Genomic DNA, 10,494 nt, shown 5'->3' with positions numbered 1-10,494 from the left:
GGTGGGGACGCTGCGCAACTGCTGCTTCGACTACGGTGAGCGGAGGCCCCCGGTTCCCCCCGCGGGCGCTGGGTGTGGGGAGGGCTGCCCGGCCCTTGTGGAGGACGCCCCTGCGCGGGGGGGCTCTGGGCGGGCGCCCCCCCGCCTGGGGTCTGCGCCCGGGGCTGCTGTGCCGAGCGCTGCCATCTCCCCGCAGGGGCCCATGAGTGGCTGCTGAGCGAAGACGTGGACCTGCTGCCCTTCCTCCTGCTGCCCTTGGCCGGCCCGGAGGAGCTCCCCGAGGACGAGATGGAGAGTGCGTTCCGTTCTGTTCTGTGGGGCGGGGCCCCTGCTGCCGGACCCGGGCTCAGGTTCTGCTCAGCCCGGGGTGCAGCGGCGCCCGCCTGGCCGAGCCCTGGGCCCAGCGCTTTGGCCGCCGGGGGGGGCGCGCCCCGTCAGTCCTCGGGCGCCTGGGCCCTTCCCTGCCCTTGCCTGAGCCGGCTTCTCTCGCTCCCAGGGCTGCCCCTGGACCTGCAGTACTTGCCACCCGAAAAGCAGCGGGAGCCCGACCCCGACATCCGCAAGATGCTCCTGGAGGCCGTCCTGCTGGTGAGCGCGCACGGGCCCTGCAGGCTGGGTGCCGGGTGCGAGGGCTGCTGGCCGGCCTCAGTGCCACACGCGGGAGCCTGTGTCTGGGGAGGTGTGGGACCGCCCCCCCCGAAGGGGGTGTCGCGCCAGGCCGCTGTCTGGGCTTGAGCAGCTGCGGCCCAATTCAGCGGTATTGTGGAGAGGACACTCAGGTGCCCGCCAGGCCTCGCCGGAGCCAGTGCATCTAGCCTGTGCTTTCTAAAGCTTTCCCCTCCCGTTGTCTTGTCCCCTTTTTGAAATTTGGCACGGAAAAGCCTGTGCCGGCAGAGCCGGTGGGCCTCTTCGGCTCCTTTTCCCCGCAGTCTTTGGGGATAAGGCCCTTTCCGTTTCTGAATGCTCTGCGTAGCGGCGGCAGCTCCAGCGGCGTCACGGAGGGGGGGTCCGCCCTCGTCTCCGGGCGCCTGGGTCCCTGGGCAGGGCCCCCGGCAGCTGAGCGTGCGTGTTTCTTGCCAGCTCACGGCCACCAAGAAGGGGCGGCAGCTGCTGCGGGCGAAGGGCACCTACCTGGTCCTGCGGGAGCTGCACGGCTGGGAGGCAGATGCCGGGGCGCGCGCCGCGTGCGAGAAGGTCATCCACGTAAGTGGCGGGGGGCTGCCCAGCCCTGCCCCCCCTCGCTTCATTCTGGGGGCTTTGCGGGGCCGTTGCACGAGTGCAAGCGCTCCGCGAGCGTGGGCGTCTTCCAGCGCGTGCGGCAGGCCGGAACCGGCCTTGCCTTGCGTCGGAGTGGGGCATCATCGCTCGCGGGGCAGGGCGGGCAGCGGCCCAGGCCGGGCGAGGCCTTCGAAGGCACTCTGCGTGAGGGACGGGCCGCCCCAGAGCCGCTCGCTGGGCGCACAGGGGGAGGGGGGCCTCCCTCAGCAGAGCGAAGGGCTCTGGCAAAGGGCTCTGGGGGTGTCTGGGGGCACAGGGAGAGCGCCACGCGTCGGGGGTGATCGGGCTGCCGGAAGAAGCTGGGGCTTGTGGGGGTACTTGAGAGCGGCAGCCATCCTGCATCGCGGGGGGGGGGGTGTCTCCCCTCGTTCTGCCAGGGCCTGTGGGTCGGCATGGGGTCTGCCGGGCAGCCACCAGCCTCAGAGGCTTGGGGGGAGACGGGCGGGAGGGCCCTGCTCCCCCCGCTGAGGCCGGGTCGGTCTGTCCCGCCCAGGTCCTGATCAGCGATGAGCCCGAGGCCGGGATGGAGAACCTCCTGGAGGTGGAGGTCCCTGCCGAGGTGGAGGAGCGGCTGCGGCGCCTGGACCGGGAGGCGGCGGAGCAGCAGCCGGAGCCGGGCGAGCAACCTGCCCTGTGCGCAGAAGGACTGCTTGGGTGAAGGCCGGCTGCGGCGTGGAAGAGAGCCGTTGGGTGCCTCCCTCTGCTCCAGGGGACCCCTCCGGCACCCCGTCCCGCAGCGCAGTGGCCGAGGATGTGCCGGGGATGCTGGGAGCAGAGCTGCCGCGTGGCTGCTTGGGCCGGTGGGGAGCAGCCTGCGCATTCCTGACTGGACACCGCCCACGGGGGCGAAGGGGGGGTGGGTGGCCACGCTGATGGGCTGCGCCCCAATAAATCGTTGCCAGCACCGAAGGCGTGGGCTCGGCTCGGTTATGTGCCCCCCTGGACACGGCCCCTTCCTGGGCTCCCTGCGCCGCCTCGCCTGTCTCTCTAGCCCCCGGCGGGGGGGCACTGCCTGCCCACGGACAAAGGCCGGAGCAGCAGGGAGAAGAGGGGCGGTCGGCTGGTTCTGCGGCTCTTCCCACGCTGAGGGAGGCTCGACGCGACTCAGGGTGGAAGGGGCCGGGGGCTGCCGGGGGCCCAGCCTGCAAGACACAGGAACTATGGGGGACGGGAGCAACCTGGTGATGGGGGAGCCCCGAGGCAAAGGACAGCAGAGCTGGGTTGGGGAGCAGTGGGGCAGGCGTGAAGGCCCCTTCCCCGTCTGCCAAAAGGCAGCGCCGTCCTCCTGGCACCCGCTGCTCCGGCACGGGCGTGAGAGCAGGAGAGCCCTTGGCCGGGCGCCATGCGGCGTGGGGCTCCCTGGGCGGGCTGGGCAGCGCCGGGTGTTCCCGCCCGACCCCAGTGATGCCGGCATGAGGGGGGCAGCGGGAGGCCGTGTGGGCGCTGGGGGATGCGGGCGGAGCGCAGTGGGCGGGCTGGGAGGCCCGAACGGCAGCTGGCAAGGGGGAGGGCCCGGCACCTCTCGGCTGCAAGGGGGCTGGGGCAGGGCTGCAGGCCCCATGTGAGAGGGAAGGGGCCGGCAGGAGGTGTGTGGTGCGGAGGGCCCTTTGGGCGCAGAAGTGCCTCCCCGCCGGCAGAGGCCCCTCAACCGATCCCCTAGAGGGCTCGAGTGGGAGCCCCCTTTCCTCACGTGGCCCTGTGGCACCCGCCCCGCGTCTGGAGGGGAGTCGGCCCGGGGCCAGCGGGCACACGGAGCCGAAAGGGCCTGGGCTGCGGACGCCGCGCACGGCCTGGCGTGCGGTGGGCGGAGCGTCTTGGGCAGAAGTGTGGGGGGCCACCGGCGCCACGTTTCGGAAGGCACCGCTCGGGCTGCTACGCCGTCGAGCAGTGACGGGCTCTTGCTGGGAGGAGGGTGCAGCAGGGCCGTGCTGGCCGGGGCCTGCCAGTCCCTGCGGGGCAGGAAGCTCTGCCTCGGCTCTGCCCCACGGCCGTGGGGCCCACATGCTCACGATGACAGAGGGGGCAAGAGGTACATGGGTGTATGTGGAAGAGCGGCAGGCGAGCAGCTCATGACGGCCAGGGGGCGCCTCTCCCGTCCCCGCCCGCGTCGAGTGCCCAGGGCGGCGCACACGGCTCAGCAAGCGCTGCGGTGGGGCTGAATAACCTTTAATAGTGCTCGCGGCATCTGGTCCTGCGGCGCTGGGCTGCACGGGGGCCGGGCCTGTGCGACGGGCCCCCACCCCGCCGGCCCGTGCTGGGCGGGGGGCCGGCGGGTCACGGGCACGGCGTCAGGGTGTAGAGGGAGTGGACCTGCTGGGAGAGGCTGGAGGAGCCCCCGCCCAGCGCGGCCGCCCGGGCCGGCACCTTCTCCACCAGCCGCTTGCTGGTCGCGTAGGCGCTGGCCGAGAAGGCCGAGCCCGGCTTGCGGAAGTTGGGCAGGTGGTGGAAGGGCTGCAGGGTGGTGAGCAGGCTGGGCCGGTACAGGGAGAGCCGCGGGGGGCGCTCGGTCTTGCGCGGGCAGGGCAGCTGGAGGACGCAGCTGGCGGCCGCCACCTCGGGCCCCTTCTTCTCCGCCTTGGCCCGGGTGGGGAAGGCGCCGCTGGCGGAGGAGGCCCGGGGCGTGGGCAGGGCCGTGCCTTCCTTGGCCGGCCCCTCCGGCGTCCGGGCCGTGCTCTCGAGGTCTGGCAGCTGGGAGGCGGCGCCCCCGGCCTCTCCTGCAGAGGGAGCGAGAGCACAGCTGTGGCTGGCCGGCCCCGCCGGGGGCCCGGGGGGCTCGGCCCCCGGCAGCGCGTGGTCCGGCAGGCGTCGGGCCGGCTGCTCGAGTGGCAGGGGCGTGGGGCGTGGGAGGGGGCGCCCGTGGGGCGTGGGGAACCGGGGCACGTGCCTGGCGCCACCTGCGACTTCTCCGGGCTTGCGCCGCACTCGGGATGGACCCCCATGGAGCTCATCACGCGGTGGAAGATGGCGGAGGTGGCGGGCAGCATCCAGCGGTGCGTGGCCACCTGCTGCAGCCCCAGGCGGGCGGCCGGCTTCAGCTGCAGCAGCCCCTCAATGAGGTTTTGGCATTCTGCAGCCGGAAAGAGGGAGGAAGGAGGAAGCCGGCTGCGCCCCACGTCCCGCCCGTGGCCCCCCACGAGCAGAACCCGGGCGGCAGCTCTTGTGGGGCAGCGGCCGGCCCCTCGCCAGACCAGCTGGGCTGGCTGGCCTGGCTGAGCCCGAGCACCTGCCTCCTGCCAGCCGTGGGCTGGGCCGGACCGACGCGCGGCTGCCCTGCTGGCGCAGCCCCAGAGCTCCGGGCTGCCCTTCCACCTGCGCAGCCCACCCCTCCCGGAGCTCGCCAGGCGCCTCGGCTGGGCAGTGGGGTGCACCTGGCTGCATGGCTGCGCCGGATGTGTGTGGGACCCCAGGGCTAAGTGGGGGGCTCTGCCTGGGAGACTGGGAGTGATGGGCTGCTGCCGGGGCTCCTTCCTGAATGGGGCGAGATGTCTCCCCCCAGCTGCCCCACCGCCGGCCCAGAGCAGCGCACGGGGAGCTAAGTTGGGCTGGCCACTTGCTCCGGGTACTGGCCCAGCCCAGGCCGGCCCAGCTGCGGTCGGCACACAGCCTCCGGGGCCAGCCGCCCCACGCCTGGTGGCTGCCGCGGTGGAGCCCTGGGCCCCGTGGCGCGCTTGGCCGTGCGGGAGGGCCCCAAAGCGTGGCTCCTGGCACACCACAGCCATGCCCGGCGCAGCGTCGAGCGTGCGGAGGGGAGCCCGTGGAGGAGGGCAGCCCGGGACCCCAGCGGCCCCCTCCCTGCTCTGGCCGCTCCAGGGCCCTGGGAAGGCGGAGGGGCCCGGCCGGGCGGCGCGGCTCGTACCTGGGGAGATGGGCTGCCGGAAGGCGAGGCCCTGCTTGATCACGTGGATCATCTTGTGCGGCTGCCGCTCCTTGAACGGAAGCTTGCCGGTCACCATGGCGTAGAGGATCACCCCCCTGGAGGGGGCAGGGCAGGACAGGGCGAGCCGTCACTGGGCGGCACTTGGGGGGCAGAGGCGTGGGGTTCTCTGGCCTGTGCCCAGAGCGGCCGGGCAGCTCTCCAGCCTGGGACAGCCCCCCAGCAGGACAGGCTTGCCGGCCTCCTTGCAGGGGCCTGCTGCCCACCCGCCGGCCGCCTCCGTGCCGCCGTGGACCGGCCCCCGTGGCACTCACAGGCTCCACAGGTCCGCCAACTCCCCGTTGTACTTTTTGCTCATGAGGATCTCGGGGGCGGTGTAGGCCACGGAGCCACAGAACGTGCTCATTAGTGAGTTCTTCAGAGAGTAACGGTTGGCAAAACCAAAATCTGCAACAGAAGCAGAGTTGGACAGCACTCGGGATTGTCTGGCCTGCGACTTGCTCCAGGCAAGCCACGCGCATCCCTCCACAACCTGGTGCGTGCCCAGGTATTGTTCCCGGCTATGGGACCTGGATCTCGCAAAGGAAGCCACGGGGGAAGGAGTCAAGGTCTCCTTTTGAGGTGCTTGACGCACACCCAAACGAGGGTGTGTGAACCGTGCTCTTCTCCACAAATGCGGCTCGTTTCTTTATGACGAGAAGCAGGACCGGGAGCCGCTGCAGCAGCAGGATGCGGTGCTGCCGAGCAAGCTCAGGAAGGAGGCGTCCCGGGAAGGCCTGCTGGAGCCCCAGTCCCAGCCCCCATCCATATTTCCCCCCGCCCCGTTAGGTCTATCAGCAAGACTGGCTTTGTCGGCCTGTAGCTGGTCGGGGTGGGAGACGTCAGCCACGGCTGCCCTGATCCTGCGGAGGTCCCAGAGCCCGTCCCAAGTGTGCCCCGGCCTGCATGGCCAGGGAATCCCTCGCGGAAATGAAGGAGCCGTTCTCGCCTGGGGGCTGAGCCCGGACATGGGAAAGGTGCTCTGGTACTCGGAGGGCAAAGCTGGCTTGGTCCCAGCATCCCCGGGCAGGCGATGATGAGACTGGGTGCCCCGCCAAGAGTGGCTCACTGGCGTGAGCTGCCTCCTGCCGCCGTCGTGTGCCCCCCCGAGGCAAAGAATGTTGAGGCGCGATGGGCGCTTGCCGGCTCACCTGTCAGCTTGATGAAGCCTCGTTCATCCAGCAAAATGTTCTCGCATTTCAAGTCTCTGGGAGAAACAGAACGGCCAGGGAGGGAGTGGGCCCTGGGCCAGCGTGCGTTCCCTTTCGGCTCCCGCAGGCGTGGCACCGTCCACGTGGGATGCTGGCTGCGTGGCCAGCGAGTGCCCTCTGCTCCCCCCAAGGAAGCCGGACCGCTGAGGGGCCGGGGCCACCGCCGGATCCGCTCGCAGTCCTCGCCTGAGGCGCTGCTCGCTCGCGGCAGGTTTTGGAGGGTGGGGGCTGCGGGGGGCAGGGCTGGTGTCCATCCGCCAGCGGGAGCTGGGGGGGGGAAGGGCTCAGTCTGGGAATGGCCCCCAGGACCCTCAGACGAGGCTCTTGGCACCTTCGTATCGGCTGGATGAGAGCCGGAGTCAAACTGTGGAGCGGCCAGCGGCATCCTCTGGCTGAGTGCAGAGAACGCCCCCCCCCCCCCACAGGAGCAGCTTCCCCCTTGGGGGCCCGGGGCCCCGCTCCATCACAGCCCTTAGCTGCCCCCCCCGCGGGCTGTGCCCTTCACTCTGGGAGGTGCTCCTGGCCCGCCGCATCCGGCCCCCGCCCCCTGCTCCAGCGGCCCATCACCTGTGCACGATGCCCGCGTTGTGGCAGTGAGCGACGGCACTGACGATCTGGCGGAAGAGTCTGCGGGCCTCCTCTTCCTCCAGCCCGGGGTGCTCCCTCCGGTCAGAGGTGGCGTTGATGTGCTCCAGGAGGTCCCCCCGGGAGGCCAGCTCCAGAACCAGGTAGGCGCGCTTGCTGTTCCGGTACATTTCGTAGAGCTGGATCTGCCGGGGAGCCGACACACTGAGGGGCCCATGGCTGCCCGGCCCACGGGCCCCCCACGGGCCCCCCCACCGGCCGGCTGTGCTCGGGACCAGCCGGTGTGAAATGGCCCCTGCCTTCGGAATCCTCGGGGGCTTGTGGGTCTGGAAGGGGTTTGAGGCAGCCACCCGGCGGGCACTTGGGCCCGGGTGTGCCCCCCGGGAGTCTCCCCTCCACTGCACGGCTTTTCATTCCTTTACGCAGGTCCCAAGACTTGGTTTTTTGAGGAATTTCCGTGTGTCTGAAAGGTTGTTTGGCAGCCTTCTGTTTTACACTGTGGCATATTTTAGACTGCATTGTACTGTTCTGTTTTTAAACTGCCCAGAGAGCTCTGGCTCCTGGGCAGCAGAGAAATTAAGTATATAGTAATAAATGTAAGAAATAATAATGGCGGCAATATCCAGAAATGAAGTCGCATCAAGCAAATGAGCACCTTCCACCCCGCAGCGCTTTTCATTAGAAGGAAAACGTCCCTAGGCGAGATACGAAGGGCCACGGCCCAGAAGCGGGCGCCTCTCCGGACAGGCGGGGGGACTTGTCAGGGACACCCCCGCGGAGGGAAGGGAAGGGCCCATGTCCCGCGGGGGCCAGGGGGGCGGTCTCTGAAGCCCTCCGGGCCCCGCTGGCGAGCTGCTCCTGGCCTCCCACGGGGGGCGGGGGGGCTCCCACGCCTGCATCGTGGGGCCAAAGTGCCCTTCAAAGGATCTGGCAGCGCGCCGCCGCGGGGGCAGCCGGGCGCCGCGGGGGACTGGCTCACCACGTTGAGGTGCTTGTAGGTGACGTTCAGGGAGTAAATTTCCCTCGGGAGGAACTTCTTGGTGTACTCCGCCGGGGCCTCTGCCGTCGAGATGATTTTGATCGCCACCTGGAGACGAGCCAGCGGCGGTGAGCGCGCCGTCGCCCGGGCTGCCTTTGCAGCCGGTTCCCCCCGGGCGAGCGGGCGGGCAGGAGGCAGGACGGCCTTCTGGGTGCTGCTCGCGGGCGTTCAAGCTCACTTGGACTCTCCGACGGGCTAGAAACCTGCTTTCAATCCGCAGTTGCCAGCACACTGGGGTCTGCGCCTTTTCCTGCAACCTTGGGTAGGGGTTCAGACAGCCCTACCCGTTGCCGATCATGGGTGTGCTCTGTGTTTTATGGTCCAGAGGTTCGTGCAAAGGGCTCTGCGGAGCCAGGTGTGGGCTCAGCAGCTCTGCAGCCAGGCGGTGCCAGGCCCGGGGGGAGGGGGGCTCAGAGGCGCCCCCTCGCACAGGCATGTGGCCGCTGGGGCGGTTGCAGGGCACCTGCAGGTCAGCTGCACAGCCACTCCGAGCCAGGCGCCCTTCAGAGCCATGCCGGGATTTGGGCCTGCCCTTGCTGCTGGGCTCCAGGCTGGTGCCGGCAACCCCCCCTCCCCCCAGGCCCGCCACAGAAGCAGATGCCCAGGCTCTGCAGGGCCCACGAGGGCGGAAGCGGGACCGGGAGATCCCTGGGCATTCCAGCCCGGAACCGCAGCTCTCTCTCGCCATTTCACAACAGCAGCAAGAAAGCTGGTTCCCCCGGTGAAGAATGGTGCTGGAAGAGCTGCACTCAGAGGACCAGGAACAGGCACAAAAACAGAGCAGGTCAGGAGGGGTCTCCCAGGCCATCTAGTCTGACCCCCGGCACAAGCCAGCTCTGCTCACGTAATCCCCAACATGTGGGTGTCCCATCATTCCCCGGAAACCTTCACTAATGCAGCCTCAACCTCCTCCGTGGAAGCCCGTTCCATATCCTAGGGCAGTGACGGTGAACCTTTAGAGACCGAGTGCCCAAACTGCAACCCAAAACCCACTTATCGCAAAGTGCCAACCCTGCAATCAAACCTGAATACTGAGGTCTGAGTTTAGAAAAAACAACTCACAGCCAGTCCAAGCAAATATATATATATGCCTGGCAGTGCACTGACCGGCAATGCGAAAGCTCGGATGAGTCGCGGCTAATGAGTTGCGGCTCGGGACGTCATCCCCTGGCGCCGCTACTCCTTTCCGAGCATGCGCAGGGCCCCTGTGTGCGCTGTTACCTGACGCTCGCCTGCTGAGGTGATGCTGGGGCGACTGGGCTCGTGTGCCAACAGAGAGGGCTCTGCTTGCCCACTGTGCCACCCGTGCCACAGGTTTGCCACCACTGGCCTAACCCTACCCTGGTGCACACCACTAGCCCTTGTTGTTGCTGTTAGTTGTGAAGTCGTGTCCAACCCATCACAACCCCATGGACCACATTCCTCCAGGCCTTCCTGTCCTCCACCATCTCCCGGAGTCCACCCAAGCCCACGCCCACCACCCCAGTGACCCCATCCAGCCACCTCATCCTCTGCCGCCCCCTCCTTCTTTTGCCGTCACTTGTTCCCAGCATCAGACTCTTCTCCAGGGAGTCCTTCCTTCTCATTCGGTGGACAAAGTACTTGAGTTTCATCTTCAGGATCTGGCCTTCTAAAGAGCAGTCGGGGTTGATCTCCTCTAGGACTACCGGTTTGATCGCCTTGCGGCCCAAGGACTCGCAGGAGTCTCCTCCAGCACCACAATCCAAAGGCCTCAATCCTTCGGCGCTCAGCCTTCCTTATGGTCCAGCTCTCACAGCCATACATTGCAACTGGGACAACCACAGCCTTGACTATATGCACTTTTGTTGGCAGGATGATGTCTCTGCTTTTTAGTATGCTGTCTAGATTTGCCATAGCTTTCCTCCCCAGGAGCAAGCGTCTTTTAAATTCTTGGCTGTAGCCCCCATCTGTGGTGATCTTGGAGCCCAGGAAAATAAAATCTGTCACTACCTCCATTTCTTCCCCATCTATTTGCCAGGAAGTGATAGGACCGCATGCCATGATCTTAGTTTTCTTAATGTTGAGTTTCAAGCCAACTTTTGCACTCTCCTCCTTCACCCACATCAAGAGGCTCTTTAGTTCCTCTTCACTTTCTGCCATTAGAGTGGTATCATCTGCATATCTGAGGTTGATGATATTTCTCCCAGCAATCTTGATTCCAACTGGTGATTCATCCAGCCCCGCCTTTTTCATGATGTGCTCTGCATATAAGTTAAATAGGCAGGGCGACAGTATACAGCCTTGCCGATCTCCTTTCTCAATTTTGAACCAATCAGTGGTTCCGTGCCCAGTTCTCACTGTTGCTTCTTGACCCGCATATAGGTTTCTCAAGAGACAAATAAGATGGTCTGGTACTCCCATCTCTTTAAGAACTTGCCACAATTTGTTGTGATCAACACAGTCAAAGGCTTTAGCATCGTCAATGAAGCAGAAGTAGATGTTTTTCT

The 10,494-nt window shown here is 67.1% G+C and overlaps 2 protein-coding genes across 2 annotated transcripts; one reads left to right on the top strand and one right to left on the bottom strand.

Annotated features, from left to right (window-relative positions):
* Nucleotides 1-6: 6 nt before the first annotated feature.
* HGH1 (HGH1 homolog) lies at nucleotides 7-2,176 on the top strand. The gene is made up of 5 exons (XM_044453330.1): nucleotides 7-35; nucleotides 197-295; nucleotides 497-588; nucleotides 1,081-1,203; nucleotides 1,772-2,176. The coding sequence occupies exons 2-5, from the start codon at nucleotides 289-291 to the stop codon at nucleotides 1,934-1,936; spliced, it is 387 nt and encodes a 128-aa protein (XP_044309265.1). The 5' UTR covers nucleotides 7-35; nucleotides 197-288; the 3' UTR covers nucleotides 1,937-2,176.
* A 1,376-nt stretch (nucleotides 2,177-3,552) lies between these two features.
* LOC123035262 (testis-specific serine/threonine-protein kinase 1-like) lies at nucleotides 3,553-8,714 on the bottom strand. The gene is made up of 8 exons (XM_044453252.1): nucleotides 8,311-8,714; nucleotides 7,967-8,180; nucleotides 6,970-7,172; nucleotides 6,343-6,398; nucleotides 5,467-5,599; nucleotides 5,135-5,250; nucleotides 4,163-4,345; nucleotides 3,553-3,992 (listed from the first exon to the last, which is right to left on the bottom strand). Exons 1-8 carry the CDS (start codon nucleotides 8,712-8,714, stop codon nucleotides 3,553-3,555), a joined length of 1,749 nt encoding a protein of 582 aa, XP_044309187.1.
* Between the last annotated feature and the right edge of the window lie 1,780 nt (nucleotides 8,715-10,494).

Source organism: Varanus komodoensis, unplaced genomic scaffold, assembly GCF_004798865.1.
Source record: "Varanus komodoensis strain SLA01 unplaced genomic scaffold, ASM479886v1 scaffold78, whole genome shotgun sequence".
NCBI lineage: Eukaryota > Metazoa > Chordata > Lepidosauria > Squamata > Varanidae > Varanus > Varanus komodoensis.
Note: the sequence above shows the minus strand (reverse complement) of the source record. Positions and strands in the feature narration are given on the sequence as shown.

Coding starts and splice junctions, on each gene's coding strand:
- HGH1 (XM_044453330.1), top strand. Junction 589..1,080: donor TCCTGGAGGCCGTCCTGCTG/GTGAGCGCGCAC, acceptor GTTTCTTGCCAG/CTCACGGCCACCAAGAAGGG. Junction 1,204..1,771: donor CGTGCGAGAAGGTCATCCAC/GTAAGTGGCGGG, acceptor TGTCCCGCCCAG/GTCCTGATCAGCGATGAGCC.
- LOC123035262 (XM_044453252.1), bottom strand. CDS start 8,714: ATGGCGAGAGAGAGCTGCGGTTCCGGGCTGGAATGCCCAGGGATCTCC. Junction 6,399..6,969: donor AACGCGGGCATCGTGCACAG/GTGATGGGCCGC, acceptor TGTTTCTCCCAG/AGACTTGAAATGCGAGAACA. Junction 5,600..6,342: donor AGGCTTCATCAAGCTGACAG/GTGAGCCGGCAA, acceptor CTTCTGTTGCAG/ATTTTGGTTTTGCCAACCGT.